At 47.3% G+C, this 13453-nt stretch overlaps 1 protein-coding gene across 1 annotated transcript in view; it reads left to right on the plus strand.

Annotated features, from left to right (window-relative positions):
- CACNA2D2 (calcium voltage-gated channel auxiliary subunit alpha2delta 2) overlaps positions 1-13453 on the plus strand; it is a 1194468-nt gene that overhangs the window by 1076033 nt on the left and 104982 nt on the right. Inside the window, exons 27-28 of the mRNA XM_085627677.1 lie at positions 11647-11745; positions 11877-11971. Of these exons, the coding sequence (XP_085483803.1) occupies positions 11647-11745; positions 11877-11971 (194 nt within the window). The remainder of the gene's footprint in view (positions 1-11646; positions 11746-11876; positions 11972-13453) is intronic.

Below are 13453 nucleotides of genomic sequence, written 5' to 3' on the forward strand. Positions count from 1 at the left end.
AGTTCAACCACAAGAGGAGATGTAAGGTGCTTGGGCCTTTCTCACAGACTGGAGATTCTTTGAATCAGACCCAAGGTTCAAGACTTCTTGCACAAGACATGCTACATTGTTCTTCTCAGGCTACAAAAATAAATGAGCTCTCATTCCAAGGTGAATGTGAAAGGCATTCAAAGACAATGCGATTGTAGTTTGTAAATAATTGATAAGGGTTGTTCTTTAGTTGCAACATGACTCCCATGGCTTTGAATTCAAACAGGTACACGTAAACATTGCAATCCCTTGCATTTATTCACCACTCATAGGAGATTCCCTCTTTCAGAGCCCCAGCATTGCTACGAAGGTATGTGCTCTAACTTGTCCTTCTGGAGAAGGATCTTGAAACCTGAAGGCTGCCATGAGATTTGCTTTGTCCTACTGCTAGATAAGGAAAGCAGACACATTTGCAAGCATGTCTTCTAACTTAAGCTATTGCATAGAGGCCTGGGAATGCTGGTCTGATGAGTTGTGAAGTATCTCTCTGTTAGTCTGGCACTACAAGAGTGAATGAGTGCCTAAAATCCAAACAACTATTAAACTCAATTTCATACAGCACTAAACTGGGACAAACAGCCTAGCCGTCTTCCTAAAAATGTGCTTCATGATGGCTCAAGATGTTACTTCAAATGTTGAAGAGTGAGCTAAGGCCTTCGTAGCCCTCATTTCATACAGCTAATGGAACATTACAGAAAATAGTGTGTAATGGTAAACTGAAAAAAAGAAACATTAGTTATTTTGAAAATGGGAAATCTCATTAAATAAGATGGTAGGGTTGTATATAATGATCCTTGCTCTGGTGGAATTGACTATAATAACACGGATCACATAAGCGTTACCTACTTTAATTGCTTTTCATCTCTTTGCTAATTTTTTTTTTTTTTTTTTTTTTTTTTTTTATAAAACCTTTATTCGTGCATCTTAAAAGAACAAATACGGGCCTACAACCGTCAGGCCGGCCACGATACAGTAAAGCACTGATACCCACATTACAGCCCCCGCGCATCAACGGTCAGGATTAACAACAGGTTATGAGTTACATACTGGAGATATCTTTGAAACCCGGGGAAGGAGAGGTGAAGGTTAATTTTAAGTTTTTGATAATTGTATCGGAGAAAAAAGTCAATGAAGGATAAGAGCAAAGTAGATTCGAGTCCGCAAGATAGCTTCACCACACGGGCGAGCATCAACATCAGTAAGAACCACAATGGGAGTAAAATCTCAATCAGTGAGGCGGTGCAAGGATATATCAGGATAGTCACATGAGCAAGTACGCGCCCCTCCAGAGCCGCCCCCACTAGATCCACCCCACACCCGGACCCCGAATCGAAGAAAGTAGAGCACAGAGACATAAAAGAAGAAAGGCCCATAGAACTAATTGAGAACAGAGTATTACCCCCCCACCCTACACCAATGCGGAGGCTACGGCCTACCCCCCCCCCAGCATAGTGCCTGTCGCCCAATGAACCCGAAATATAGAGAAGAGAGAAAGTAGGAACAGAGTAAAGAAGGGAAGAAAACAGAAAAGAAGGTGGGGAGGAGCCCACTGGACACCAGAGCGCCCCGAACCATCAGCCAGTTATGGCCCCCACACACTGAGAGCCCTCTACGCCAAAAAACGGCGTGCAAAGATACCATGGCACCACAGTTTAAGCAAGGGATACAAGTCGCGACGAGTGCGCGCAAAACATACATACAGTCCCAGACCCAGGCCAGCCCGTCCATAAACCATAACGATAGAAGTCAGTCTAGCCCTGGCCCGATCGCGGGCTTGGGATTAAACCAGCTCCTGTGTGAAGGCCCCGTGTCCCGAGCAGACAAAGACAAGATGGCCGCTTGTGAGAGGATGGTGAAGTGGGATCACGAAATGGCCGCCGACCACCGATTGAAGTCCCTCGTTGCACCACATAAAATCCAAACCTGGCAAGTAAGGTACAGGAGTTCCACAAAAAGGCAGCAGTGGGCCACCGCGGACGGTCCCTCGAAGCTGTTAGGTAGCGCTCAGCAGGATAGCCTCGCGGACGCGGTGATGCAGGGAACAATGAAGCAGGCAGCCATGACCAGGGGGACAAAGTATCCGCAGTTGAGGTGGAGAGCGGTGGACCCTGGGCGCCGGGAGCGCTAGGTGAAGGCACCAGTGTAGCACAATCATACACCGCCGCTGCGTCCCCGCAAGAGGACAAGAGCACCGGGAGACCCACGCCCTGTGGATGACAAACAGTGGGCTCACGGTCCGCAGCCGACAGTATGGGGTCAAACCTCTCACTCAGCGCCTGCAGGCCAGCGCACATCTGTAGTTGAAAGTCCCGCAGGACAGCCAGAACGGAGCCGCATGTCAGCGGAAGCTGGGCCCCAACATCGGCAGCAATCCGGGACGGCACTGTAGAGCTGGTGTCCGGAAGAGGGAGGGCGAAGTGGGCAGCGGGCGAGACCGAAGTATCACCCCCCAGCCGCGAGCAGGCACTCCACGCCATGTTTTGCCGCTATATGGTGCAATGGCCAGGGGGGGGGGGTCGTGGCAAGGGGTCAATTCCCCTCAGGTCTACGCCGCAACAGGAAAGGCCGACAGTCGCTTATCTTCTCGCCGGTCCCCCTCGCCGCTGGCTAGGCAATAGGCAAAGGGGGCAGCAGCCCCCCGCAGCCCGGTCCTCAGAGCGGGGCAGGAGACTCACCGCACCGGGGCCCACCCCACAGCTCCAGCCCGTCAGGCACAGGGTGCAGAAGGTGTCCGGCCGTCTCTCCCCGGGCTCATCCGGCAACGATCCATGGTGCGAGGCGAGATCGGGGCCGCGGGGCTCAGGTTAGCGCTAGCTGGTCCGGTAACTGCGGAGCTTCCAGGAGGCCGGCAAAGGCCGTAAGGGCGCAGGGTTTCAGTGCCGAGGACAAAAGCACCCAGAACTCGGGCATCCGGGCGGGTTGAGACTCCGGGAAAACAGCAGCGCGGTCAGCGCGTCTTCGCACACGGTGCACCTCGAGAATCGGCGAGGATGGGCATCAGGATAGTAGTCCGAGGCCACGGACCGACGGAGCCGGGCACTCAAGCGTCTGCTCCGGTCGCCATCTTGGCTCCTCCCCATCTCTTTGCTAATTTAATGATAATCAACATTGGAGATGTGTGCCTTGACATGAATGAAGATGCCAGTTCTTTTTCTTAACTTTGACTGTTCTCCAAAGACCTTATATTCATATGAATCATTTAACTAATAGATGATGCTGCTGGTCAAGAGATCTTGTGAGATTGTGGTGCACAAATATTCCTAGACTTTTTTAGGAAACTTGTTAAATTCTCAAGCATGCAATTAGTTTGTATCATATTATCATAAAAACTGCTTTACCATGGGAACTGCTGAGATTCTGAAAAGGTTTGGTGCTGCTGGAAAATTTTAAAAGACCTGCTGGGACCCAGCAGAGAAGACAGTAGTGTGTGCTTTTCAGGCAAGGTTAGAGGTAGTTAAAGTAGATGCAGTTGGTCCTGATAGGTGGGTTTTAAGGTAAACACAGCACAGGAAGAGGTCAGGAAAAAGGGGTATTTTCAATGAGCATAAACTGATGTTACTGGAAAACAAGAAGCTCTAGAGAACTGCTTTATTCCCAACAAAGTTGGGGTTGGCTATAAAAAGAGTGAGTGGTGATGATCACTGCAGAGCAGTAGAAAAGCTCACACTCAGATTAAGTGGCTCTAAGTATAAACCTGAAAACATTTTCCTTTGATACAGTCAAAAGGAAGACGAGTGGCAAGGGAAAGAGAATATCAGACCAAAAACAGGAAGTGGGTTGACCCTGATACTACACCATTAGAATGTCCTGAGAGACTTCCAACTCAACTACACTCCAGAGGGTATACCAGAAGAAGACTCAATGACAGGCACGGAACCTGAAACTTAGAGGAAGATGCTGATGAGGCAACTGTAGAGGTAGCAGTGGAAACTGATATCTCTTATCCTTTCTGAGCCTGCTCACCAGATAACATCCACAGTATAGGCAACACAGAAAAAATTGGCCGAGGTACAAGGCACACAGGGAAGAACCACTCAGAAATTCATTCTCCCAACAGCACCAAGTCCTCACAACTGTTAGTAAGACCAATAGTCTTAAGAACAAAACTGGAGCAGAAGCTGCACACATCAAATCAGCCAAAAAGTGGACCATCTGATGGACATGGACATGAGAACTGAACAAGTGGAAGTTAGTTTCATGTCCAACCAGGAATGGAAAAGAAAGGCTATAATAATATGAAATTTGTAATGCGCTCAGCTTACCCAGGGGCGTCCCGGCGCAACAGACCAGAAGGGGAGACTCAGCTAGTCACTACTGTGGAAACAGGTAGGTCTTAAGAAGTTTCCTAAATGGTAGGATCTTGGGCTCTGAGCGAATCCTGATGGGCAGAGAGTTCCAAAGAGAAGCCACCTGCACCGAGAAACGCCTACCCCCAGAACGAGCTTTTCTTACTCTGGCTGACTGCAGAAGGTGTTTTTGGTCCGAGCGCAGCAGACGTGGAGGTTTATAGGGACGGGCCATATGCGCAAGGATAGGGGGGCCTTTGCCATGTAGAATTTTGTGGGCAGTACATAGCGCCTTAAATTTCACCCGCTCCTTCACGGGGAGCCAGTGAAGCGCTCTGAGAGCAGGAGCAGCAGACTGCCTTCTGGAAACATCCATAAGGATTCTCGCAGCTGCGTTTTGCACCTGTTGGAGAGTTTTAAAGGTCGCTTCGGGGGCACCGAGAAACAGCGCATTCCCATAATCGAGCCTCGATAGGATTAGGCCACGTATCAACAGCTTCCTTGCTGGATCAGGAAGCAAAGGTAGCACCTTTCGGGCTGATTTCAGTAAGCCAAAGCAAACCCCTGCGGTCTTCCTGGCATGAGTCCGGAAGGACAGATCTTCTTCCAACCATACTCCCAAGGACTTGATCTCCTTCTTGGGGGATGGTGGATCACCAAGAGACCGGGGCCAACAGGTCGCAATAATGGAGGGACTGGGATTGCCCAGGAGCATCAGCTCGGTTTTACCTCCATTGAGCTTTAAGGCAGAGATGGACATCCAACGATAAACATTGGCGAGGCAGTCGTGTAAAACCTCAGGTTGTTCCGCCAGCTGAGTGAGGCCGACCACCAGCTGAGTATCATCAGCATAGCTGATGATCTTCACCCCCGAGGGGGCGACCACTCTTTCAAGTGGAGTCATATATATATTAAATAAAGTAGGGCTCAGCGATGAGCCCTGCGGGACTCCACATTGAAGAGGGATTAGGGCAGATTGCTCTGACCCCTCCCAGACTTGGTAGAAACGGTCAGATAAAAAAGATCCCAACCATTTCAGGGCCGACCCTGAGACACCTACCTCTGACAGACGTTGGAGGAGCACTTGATGACTCACAGTGTCAAAGGCAGCACTCAAGTCCAGGAGGATCACTGCCACTGACCCTCCTGTATCTAGAGTGCTCCTTGCCTCCTCCACTACTGCCAGCAAGGCAGTGTCTGTTCCATGGCCGGGACGGAAACCAGTCTGGGAGTCTCCTAGCAGGTGGTTAGACTCAAGATGGTGAGAGAGCTGACGGTTAACCAGCTTCTCTGCAATTTTTGAGAAACCAGGCAGAAGTGAAATTGGCCTAAAGTTGGTCAAGTTGGATGAGTCCATTCCTGGCTTTTTCAATAAGGCCTTCACCACGGCCTTTTTCCATCTCTGGGGCACTATGCCCTGCGTGAGTGAAAGGTTCAAGAGGTCAGTCAGAGGAGTTGACAAGGTGTTAGCCACGAGTTTAAGATGTTTTATGGGGACTGGGTCACTCGGGGAGCCACTCTTCATCTCTAACAGGACTTTTATGACCTCCTCTTCCGAAAAGGGGCCAAAAGATGCTAGCTCAATCAGGCAACTTGTAGGACTAGCAACCGATTCATCGCTTTGAGGGATAGTAGGTAAGGAGGATAATATTTTCTCTATTTTAGAGTGGAAGAAGCTGGCCAGTTCCTCACATTTTTCTTTGGGATTATCATGCAACACTGGAGGGACCGGAGCTTTCAGAAGTTCCTTGAAGATTTTAAACGATTCTCCTGAAGAATTGCTTGCTCTCTCAATCCGGTCGCTAAAGAAAGTCTTTTTAGCGTCCTTCAGTGCGCTTTTATATTTCCTAAGTTCCCTTTTATAATTGGCCCGGCTATCTTCCGTCCACTCTCTCCTCCAGGCACGTTCAAGCCTTTTACAAGAGGTTCTGATGCACCCCAGTTCGGGGGTATACCAGGGGGCAGAGCCAATCCTTCTCTCCCTGACAAGCCTTCTTTTATTAGGGATCAGTAAGTCCAGAGAGTTGGTAAGCCATTTGCCCAAGAGCTGGTCAGCAGTGTTGGGGTCATCTGTGAAGTGAGGACAGGTTCTAGATAGCTCTTCCGCCCAACTGTCCACCGGGAGCTTCGACCAAAGTCGATCCACAGTATGTTGTCTAGGAGCGGGGTCTCTGCGGTTCCCCAGCAGCCAGCTAAACGGAACAAGATGATGATCAGTCCAGGGGAGAGCCAACATCTGAAGAGCCTGCAAGTTCACAGAGTTAGCAAAAACTGCATCAAGCTGATGGCCTCTGTTATGGGTAACTCCCATATTAACAAGATGAAGGTCCAGTGCACCAAGCGAGCTTACAAGCTCCCTTGCCACTACATCATTGGGGTCGTCAAAATGAAAATTGAAGTCCCCAAGGGTGACGAAGTGGGACGAGGCAGCAGCCAATGGGATGACAGCCTCCATGAAGGAATCCACGAAATTCCCTAGGGTAGCGGGCGGCCGATACACAAGGAGGCCAGAGATAGAGACAGTTGAGGAGATGCAAAGGGTAAACTGACAACTTTCAGCGTTGTTAATGCCACAGTCGACTGCTTTGCATACAAATGTGTCTCTGTAAACAATGGCCACTCCACCCCCTCTCCCATCCGGCCTATCAAGATGGAACATAAGATACCCCGAGGGAAGAGCGTTGACGATGTCGGGGTCGGAACCTGTAGTCAGCCACGTTTCCGTCAGAAATAAAACATCCAGACCATGGTCCAGAAGGAGGGAATGAACTTCGGTAGTATGACAAGGCAATGATCTACAGTTGAGCAGTGCCATAGTAAGAGAGTTAGGGTGCTTACAAGTATTGTACGGGCGACAGTCAAGACAATGATTGAAAACGGAGCCCTCAGCCCAATAATAGCAGCAGCTGGGGTGTCTGGGCGTGCGTAAAGCAAGCAGTGTGTCCCGTGAGTACCTGTAACAGGGGATCTGAGGGCAAGAGGTGTTTAGCAGAGTGGTGTGCCCTGGGCCCGTCTGGGCCCGGACGGGCCCAGACGGGCTTGACTCTGGCGAAACTCCGGCGATAGTCCGGCGATGACGCTGCGTGATGACGCTGCGCGTCAGCATGGCTAGCTTTATGCACACCGAGCGCGGGACACTAGAGACACTAGCGCGCTACCTGCGCCTCCTGCAATGTCCCCCCTCCCAAGATGGCCACCAGCACGAGACAGTGGGCAGGGACCCGCTAAAACGCGGTGCTTTGACCAAATTAAGGTGAGAGTAAGGTGGCAGCAATGCAGGTATGCGAGTGGATTTAATTTAAAAACAGGGGAAAAACGAGTAACTAAAATTAAAATAAAACACAAAAACGGGACGTTTTAAAAATGAATTACAGCAGCAGCCAGCAGCAGAATAGCAGTGAGTGCGAGGCTATCCTAACGCTAGTGGTCAAGATGTTAAGGGTGCTCACCTGAGATTTGCCTGGCTTTATGCACACCGAGCGCGGGACACTAGAGACACTAGCGCGCTACCTGCGCCTCCTGCAATGTCCCCCCTCCCAAGATGGCCACCAGCACGAGACAGTGGGCAGGGACCCGCTAAAACGCGGTGCTTTGACCAAATTAAGGTGAGAGTAAGGTGGCAGCAATGCAGGTATGCGAGTGGATTTAATTTAAAAACAGGGGAAAAACGAATAACTAAAATTAAAATAAAACACAAAAACGGGACGTTTTAAAAATGAATTACAGCAGCAGCCAGCAGCAGAATAGCGGTGAGTGCGAGGCTATCCTAACGCTAGTGGTCAAGATGTTAATGCTATGAGCAAAGGTAAGAGTAAAACAAATATTTGGAAAGTCGTTCTAGAATTGATGATCTACATTTTTAAGAACCCTTAAGGAAGTTGGGACATTAACTAGTTTGGAAGTGTTTTGTGTGATTTGATTAAGCCATGAAAGCAAAGATTGATAAAGAGCCAGATTTTTATATATTGCTCACCCGGGGAGTAGGAGTCAATAACCCAAGCCACGGCACTCTCTCCTCATGCTCAGTAATGAGGAGCGTGCATATTTCATCATTATCAATGCGTCTGCGATAATTCACTGCCTCCACTTGAATATTTGTAGTATGCACAGCACATGCCATTCCCAGAATATCCTCAGTCTGTCTAGTTTTCTTCTTAAATGAAGATGATTTACAACTCGCAATGATTGGTGACTTCAGAATGTCATTGCTTTTGCATTTCTCACTATCACTGTCTTTGACACGGGCACACAACCTTGTGACAAGCAATTCCCAAAGTATTGCTATAAAGAATAAAACAACCAACATTCATGGTTTATATTTTTCTGAGGCTAAAAGTATTTTATGAGGTTGTCTTTGAGACCCTCATAATTGTCAATGTCCATTGTAAAGAGTTAAAACGCTATGTTTTGCCTGTCATGACCAGCATACTGTAGGAGGAGTACATTCTTGAGTTAATCATGTCTAATGCCCATAACGGCAAAGTAGATGTTGAATCACCAGAAAGCCACATTAGATCCTGGTAAGAAATTGGGTTATTGGCTGAGGGGGTTGAAACCCCTTCTCAAGCAACAACCACAATCCCTGTCAGGGTGAACCACAAAAAGTCACTAAATTAAAGTTTGCTTAACCCTCTGGTAGCTTGGCACAAAAGACTTAACTTAAAGGCACTTTATAAAATATGTATGCAGCACACACAAAAGCACACAAACCATAATAAAGTGAAAATAGAATACAAGAAAACTCCCACACCAATTCAGAAAAATAGAGTAATTAAATGATACAAGAACAACACAAATCTAATCAGTAGAAAGGGAGATAAGCAATTTCTGATTTTTCTCTAATTATAGCGCCTAAAAACACAAAGCACCATTCGGGGTCACCTGGTCGTTTCGGGGGAAAGTCACAAGTTCAGGCCAACTGTGAGGGAGCACGGGCCACGTCAGTCCCGTTCAAAAAGTTACCTTCCCAAAATTCCGTGCAAAGTGTTCAGTCTGCGGTGGAGGAGGTGACAAGGAGCAAGGCAAGTGTGCAGATGATCATCACCGTAATGCGAGGTTCAGGTCGGGCGTCGCAGGTGGTCAGTGCTGTAGCTTCACATTGTCACGTTACTGTGGGCTGCCATTGGTGTGGCGCAAAGTGCAGATCTCGCGTGCCGGTCGCGGGCAGTCACTGTATCACGACGAGTCAGGTTCATTGGAGCTTCGCGTTGGCAGTCATTAACGAATGGTAAAGTCTTGGTGCAAATGGGCCTATTTGCAGTTGCAAAGAGCCCAAACCTTCAGGATTTCTCCATTCATCACAGAGGAGTGCACTCTACTGTCAGCCAAGGGCCATGGACCTGGAGAGGTGCCTCTTGAGGCTCAGGGACTCACTCTAGCAGAGGCCAGCAGGGCTTAGGCAAGTCCACTTGCAGGTCTAGGCTGGTCCTGTTGCAGCTTGTCAGCTGAACAGTTGCAGCAAGTCTCTGGGGCTTGTTGTGTCCCTGGAGCTCAGAACAGGAGGTCAGCCAACTGACCCTTGGAGTCACTCAGGTAACCTGGGATGAAGGGAGCAGGTCCAGTCTTCCTTCTCACAGAGCAGGGCAGGCCACAAGCAGCAGGACAGTCCTTCTGAAGAATAAGGCAAGCATCAAGCAGCACATCAGTCATCTGGCAGCAGCAGGATAGTCGTCGGAAAAGTAAGGCAGGTCTCAAGCAGCAGGACAGCTCATGGATATCTTTTCATGGGTTTGTTTTATACATTTAAAGTGTTTTAGTCTGTGAAAAATGTTTAAACTGGGTAATTATGGGCAGTTTAAATTGTGTTTTCAAATATGTGGTTCTTTTTTCAAATAAGCACATATGGGTGAATGATTAGATAGATGCCTGTTGCAAAATTGTATTGCAGGCATTTTTATGTGGCATGAAATTGGCAGAACAATTGTTTAACAGTCTGTGCAATTTGTGGCCAGGTTGCTCCAAACAGGTCTGTGGTTAGACGGTTGAATCAGCAGCTATCGATGGTGTGGACTGGATCTTTAGGTGGTTTTTCCTGTAAAAAGCTTGATCTCTTCTCACTGGGTGTCCAGATGTAAGGTTTTAGTCATATAAGGTAACCGCAACCCCAGCAAAGAAATTATCTGTTGGTATGACTTCCATTTTCAGACTGTTTCTAGAATTCACTTTGAGGGTCCTTTGTTGCTTTTATAAAGTCATTTCACCTCAGACAGTTTCCTCTTATGAATTGCCGGAAGTTCTAGTATATAGATTTCATCAGGGCACCTTTTCACATTAATATTTTCATTAACTGATCAAATTACTGGTTGTGTAAGAAAAATGCCACTAGATTGGCCACTAAAGATGTGCACGGTTCGCGGTGTGTTGTAGGAGGTGTGGCTGGCTGCTAGATCTTCAATCCTAAAGTAATGGACAGGAACATTTATTCTACAAATGCAGCATGAAATGAAAATATTCACTACTATGTGTCCTCATTTTTACTTTGTATGCCAAAGGGCTCTGAACCTGCCATTGACTCTGCTATTACCTATGAGTTATGGCCATGACTGCTAGAGATCAGGGAACACTGGCATGTCAGAACCCCTTAATCTAAATTATTATATATAGACAAGGGCTTTGAATGTTATAGGGTGAACTACTCAGTAGATGTTGCTGAAACATCAGGCGGAGACGTTCCCAATGGTTTTACTGTGGAAAACTTCCCATGCATCCCACCTTGTTGCAGGTTCTAGAGAGCTCACAATGATCTAGCCCTCAAAAGGCCAGGAGCACAAGATGGACTCTCCCACTCTTGCACCCACCTAAACCAATGTACAGCTAGAGAAAGCTGTTAAGCACAGTGCAAGATGATCACAAAAGGAGGAAAATGTATGAGACCAAGCAGCTTTTAGCTCTTCATCTGTGTTATAGCACTTAATAGAGTGGCAGCATCACCCCAGCGCCTGAAAACAGAGGGCAACAACAATGCAGCTCCAGAGAGCCTACATGCTTTTGTATCTGCTTGCTGAAGGGTCTCTCATTTTCTTCCTTGTTTACCTTTGTAACCCATTGTTTGCCCTCCCCCCACAACATGTGGAAGTACGCGGTACACTCCTTTAGTTTCAAACATGCCTACATACGTCATATATGTGAGTCTATCCCTCCCGTGCCTGCATGTCTTTCGCATAAGCTTTGACCGTCTTCTTTCTCTTACATGCTAGTATGTGCTACTCACTATCACACATGCATGTAATCTCTCGTCAAATGTACCTGTCTTGAATGCATGCTCTTTCCAATTAGTTCACTCTCCCATGTGCCGTAGTGTAAGTTGTACCTGTTTCTCTTCTTTTTGAAGACAACTACAGAGCCTTTGAATTGGAAAATAACACTGTCGGCATTTTAGTGAGCACGGCGGTGGAGCTGGAGTTTCGGAAGAAGTCCCTCAAACCAGCAGGTAAAGACAAAACATGGCTCTGGTTCAAGGGGAGGGTGGATTTTGTTGAGAGGAGTTTGGGTATTTTGCCAATGATTGTCTTTGAGAGATTGAGTGTAGCATGTTTCCGTATATCTTCTCTTGCCTTCTAGTTGTTGGAGTAAAACTGGACCTGGAGTCCTGGGTGGAGAAATTTAAGGTCCTGGCCAGCAATCAGACGGAGCGTGATCAGCCGGGATCCCGCAAGGTACTGAATAAGAAAACATTTTATGTGCAGGTTGTGGTGGAATCTATCGTTGATAACAGCTGACAAATGAAGACACTTTCTTTAACCATCTGTAGATAGAGGACACCACAGTGCTTCGTTTTCGTACACAGAGAGGGTGCATACACGAAGAAAGCATTTTTGTTAGACCTTAAATCCAATTATTTACCAGTCGGGTGGTATTTGTGAGTGGGATCACTCTGGTTGATCACGACTGGCCTCGTGTTCCCAAATATACATTATTAGCGTGCAGGGACAGTGGCTCTAATTGTATGGCTCAGATCCCTCGAACGGCACTGGCGGAGCATGGATGGCTCCCTTTTCCTGGCTTGAGAATTCATCTTCACAGAATGAGAAATACCATGTGTAATTTGACGTGAAAAAACGTTCTCAGCCTGATTATTCCCCTTTGTGTAGAGATTAACTCATAACTGAGCGGTACTAGCAGAGTGCTACCGCTGAGTACCGGTATGTACTGATGCAGAGTTTGCACCCCAGGAGTACCATGCAACTCCTTATCAGTGACATAGTTTAAGGTAAAGCAGAGTGCGCAAAGGCTGACTACGTGAAAGGGCACATTGACTTTACTCTTTCTTACACCATACATTACCTGTTGCTTAAACAGTAAGTTACAGGAGGATGACCTCTAAGCCTACAGGCACTATAGATTCTTCTGGCAACATAAGGATATATCATTGAAATCACTGACGGAGCGACATGCTATAGAGGTTGGATATATTGACACCTTGACGTACCCTGGCAAGTTGACTCCGGTGCTGACCCTGTATTTCTTATACCTTGAGGACATCTAGAGGTCCGGTGTTTCTAGTCCAGTGTCTAGGCTCCTAACAGGAACTGCTCCCTAGTTTATCATTCCAAAACATTTCCTTATTGACTTGAACAAGGCAATGCTTCTCCACCTTCTTATAACACTGCTAGGGGGAGTGCTTTGGGCATGATAACAAACACACAGGTTTGCTATTCGCTAGACAGTGCTCATTTTTAGTCAACTATCCCAGCACTCATTGTTCCTCAGGCCTTTCCCACTCCTTTCCCTTTTGGTCATACTTTATCCAAAAACCACCTACCTGGCCATGTGCTGCTGCAAAGTGAAAGACTGAACATACCAAGATTGCTTCTACTGAAGGAAAAAATGAACAATTCCCTGTTCTGACTTGGAAAGGAACTATCATCTTGCATTGACCACAATTGGAATTTTTGATTTTCCATCTGCTGCTGCCCCTAAGAGGGATTCTGTGAATGTGCCCATTGATCGGTTGGTTGCTTCTTATCATTATATTTGCCTTTCAGAGCCATCATGCTTGAGAATGTATCGCCAGTAGAAGCAGTGCAATTAATATCTATAATTAGAGAAAGTGGGATGCTACAATTTCCTTTCCGTTTATCATGGAAAAGGATCAGCTTACAAGTCTAGAATTTGCACACAGAAATGACAGGCAATAG

The sequence above is a fragment of the Triturus cristatus genome, chromosome 9, assembly GCF_964204655.1.
Source record: "Triturus cristatus chromosome 9, aTriCri1.1, whole genome shotgun sequence".
Taxonomy (NCBI): domain Eukaryota; kingdom Metazoa; phylum Chordata; class Amphibia; order Caudata; family Salamandridae; genus Triturus; species Triturus cristatus.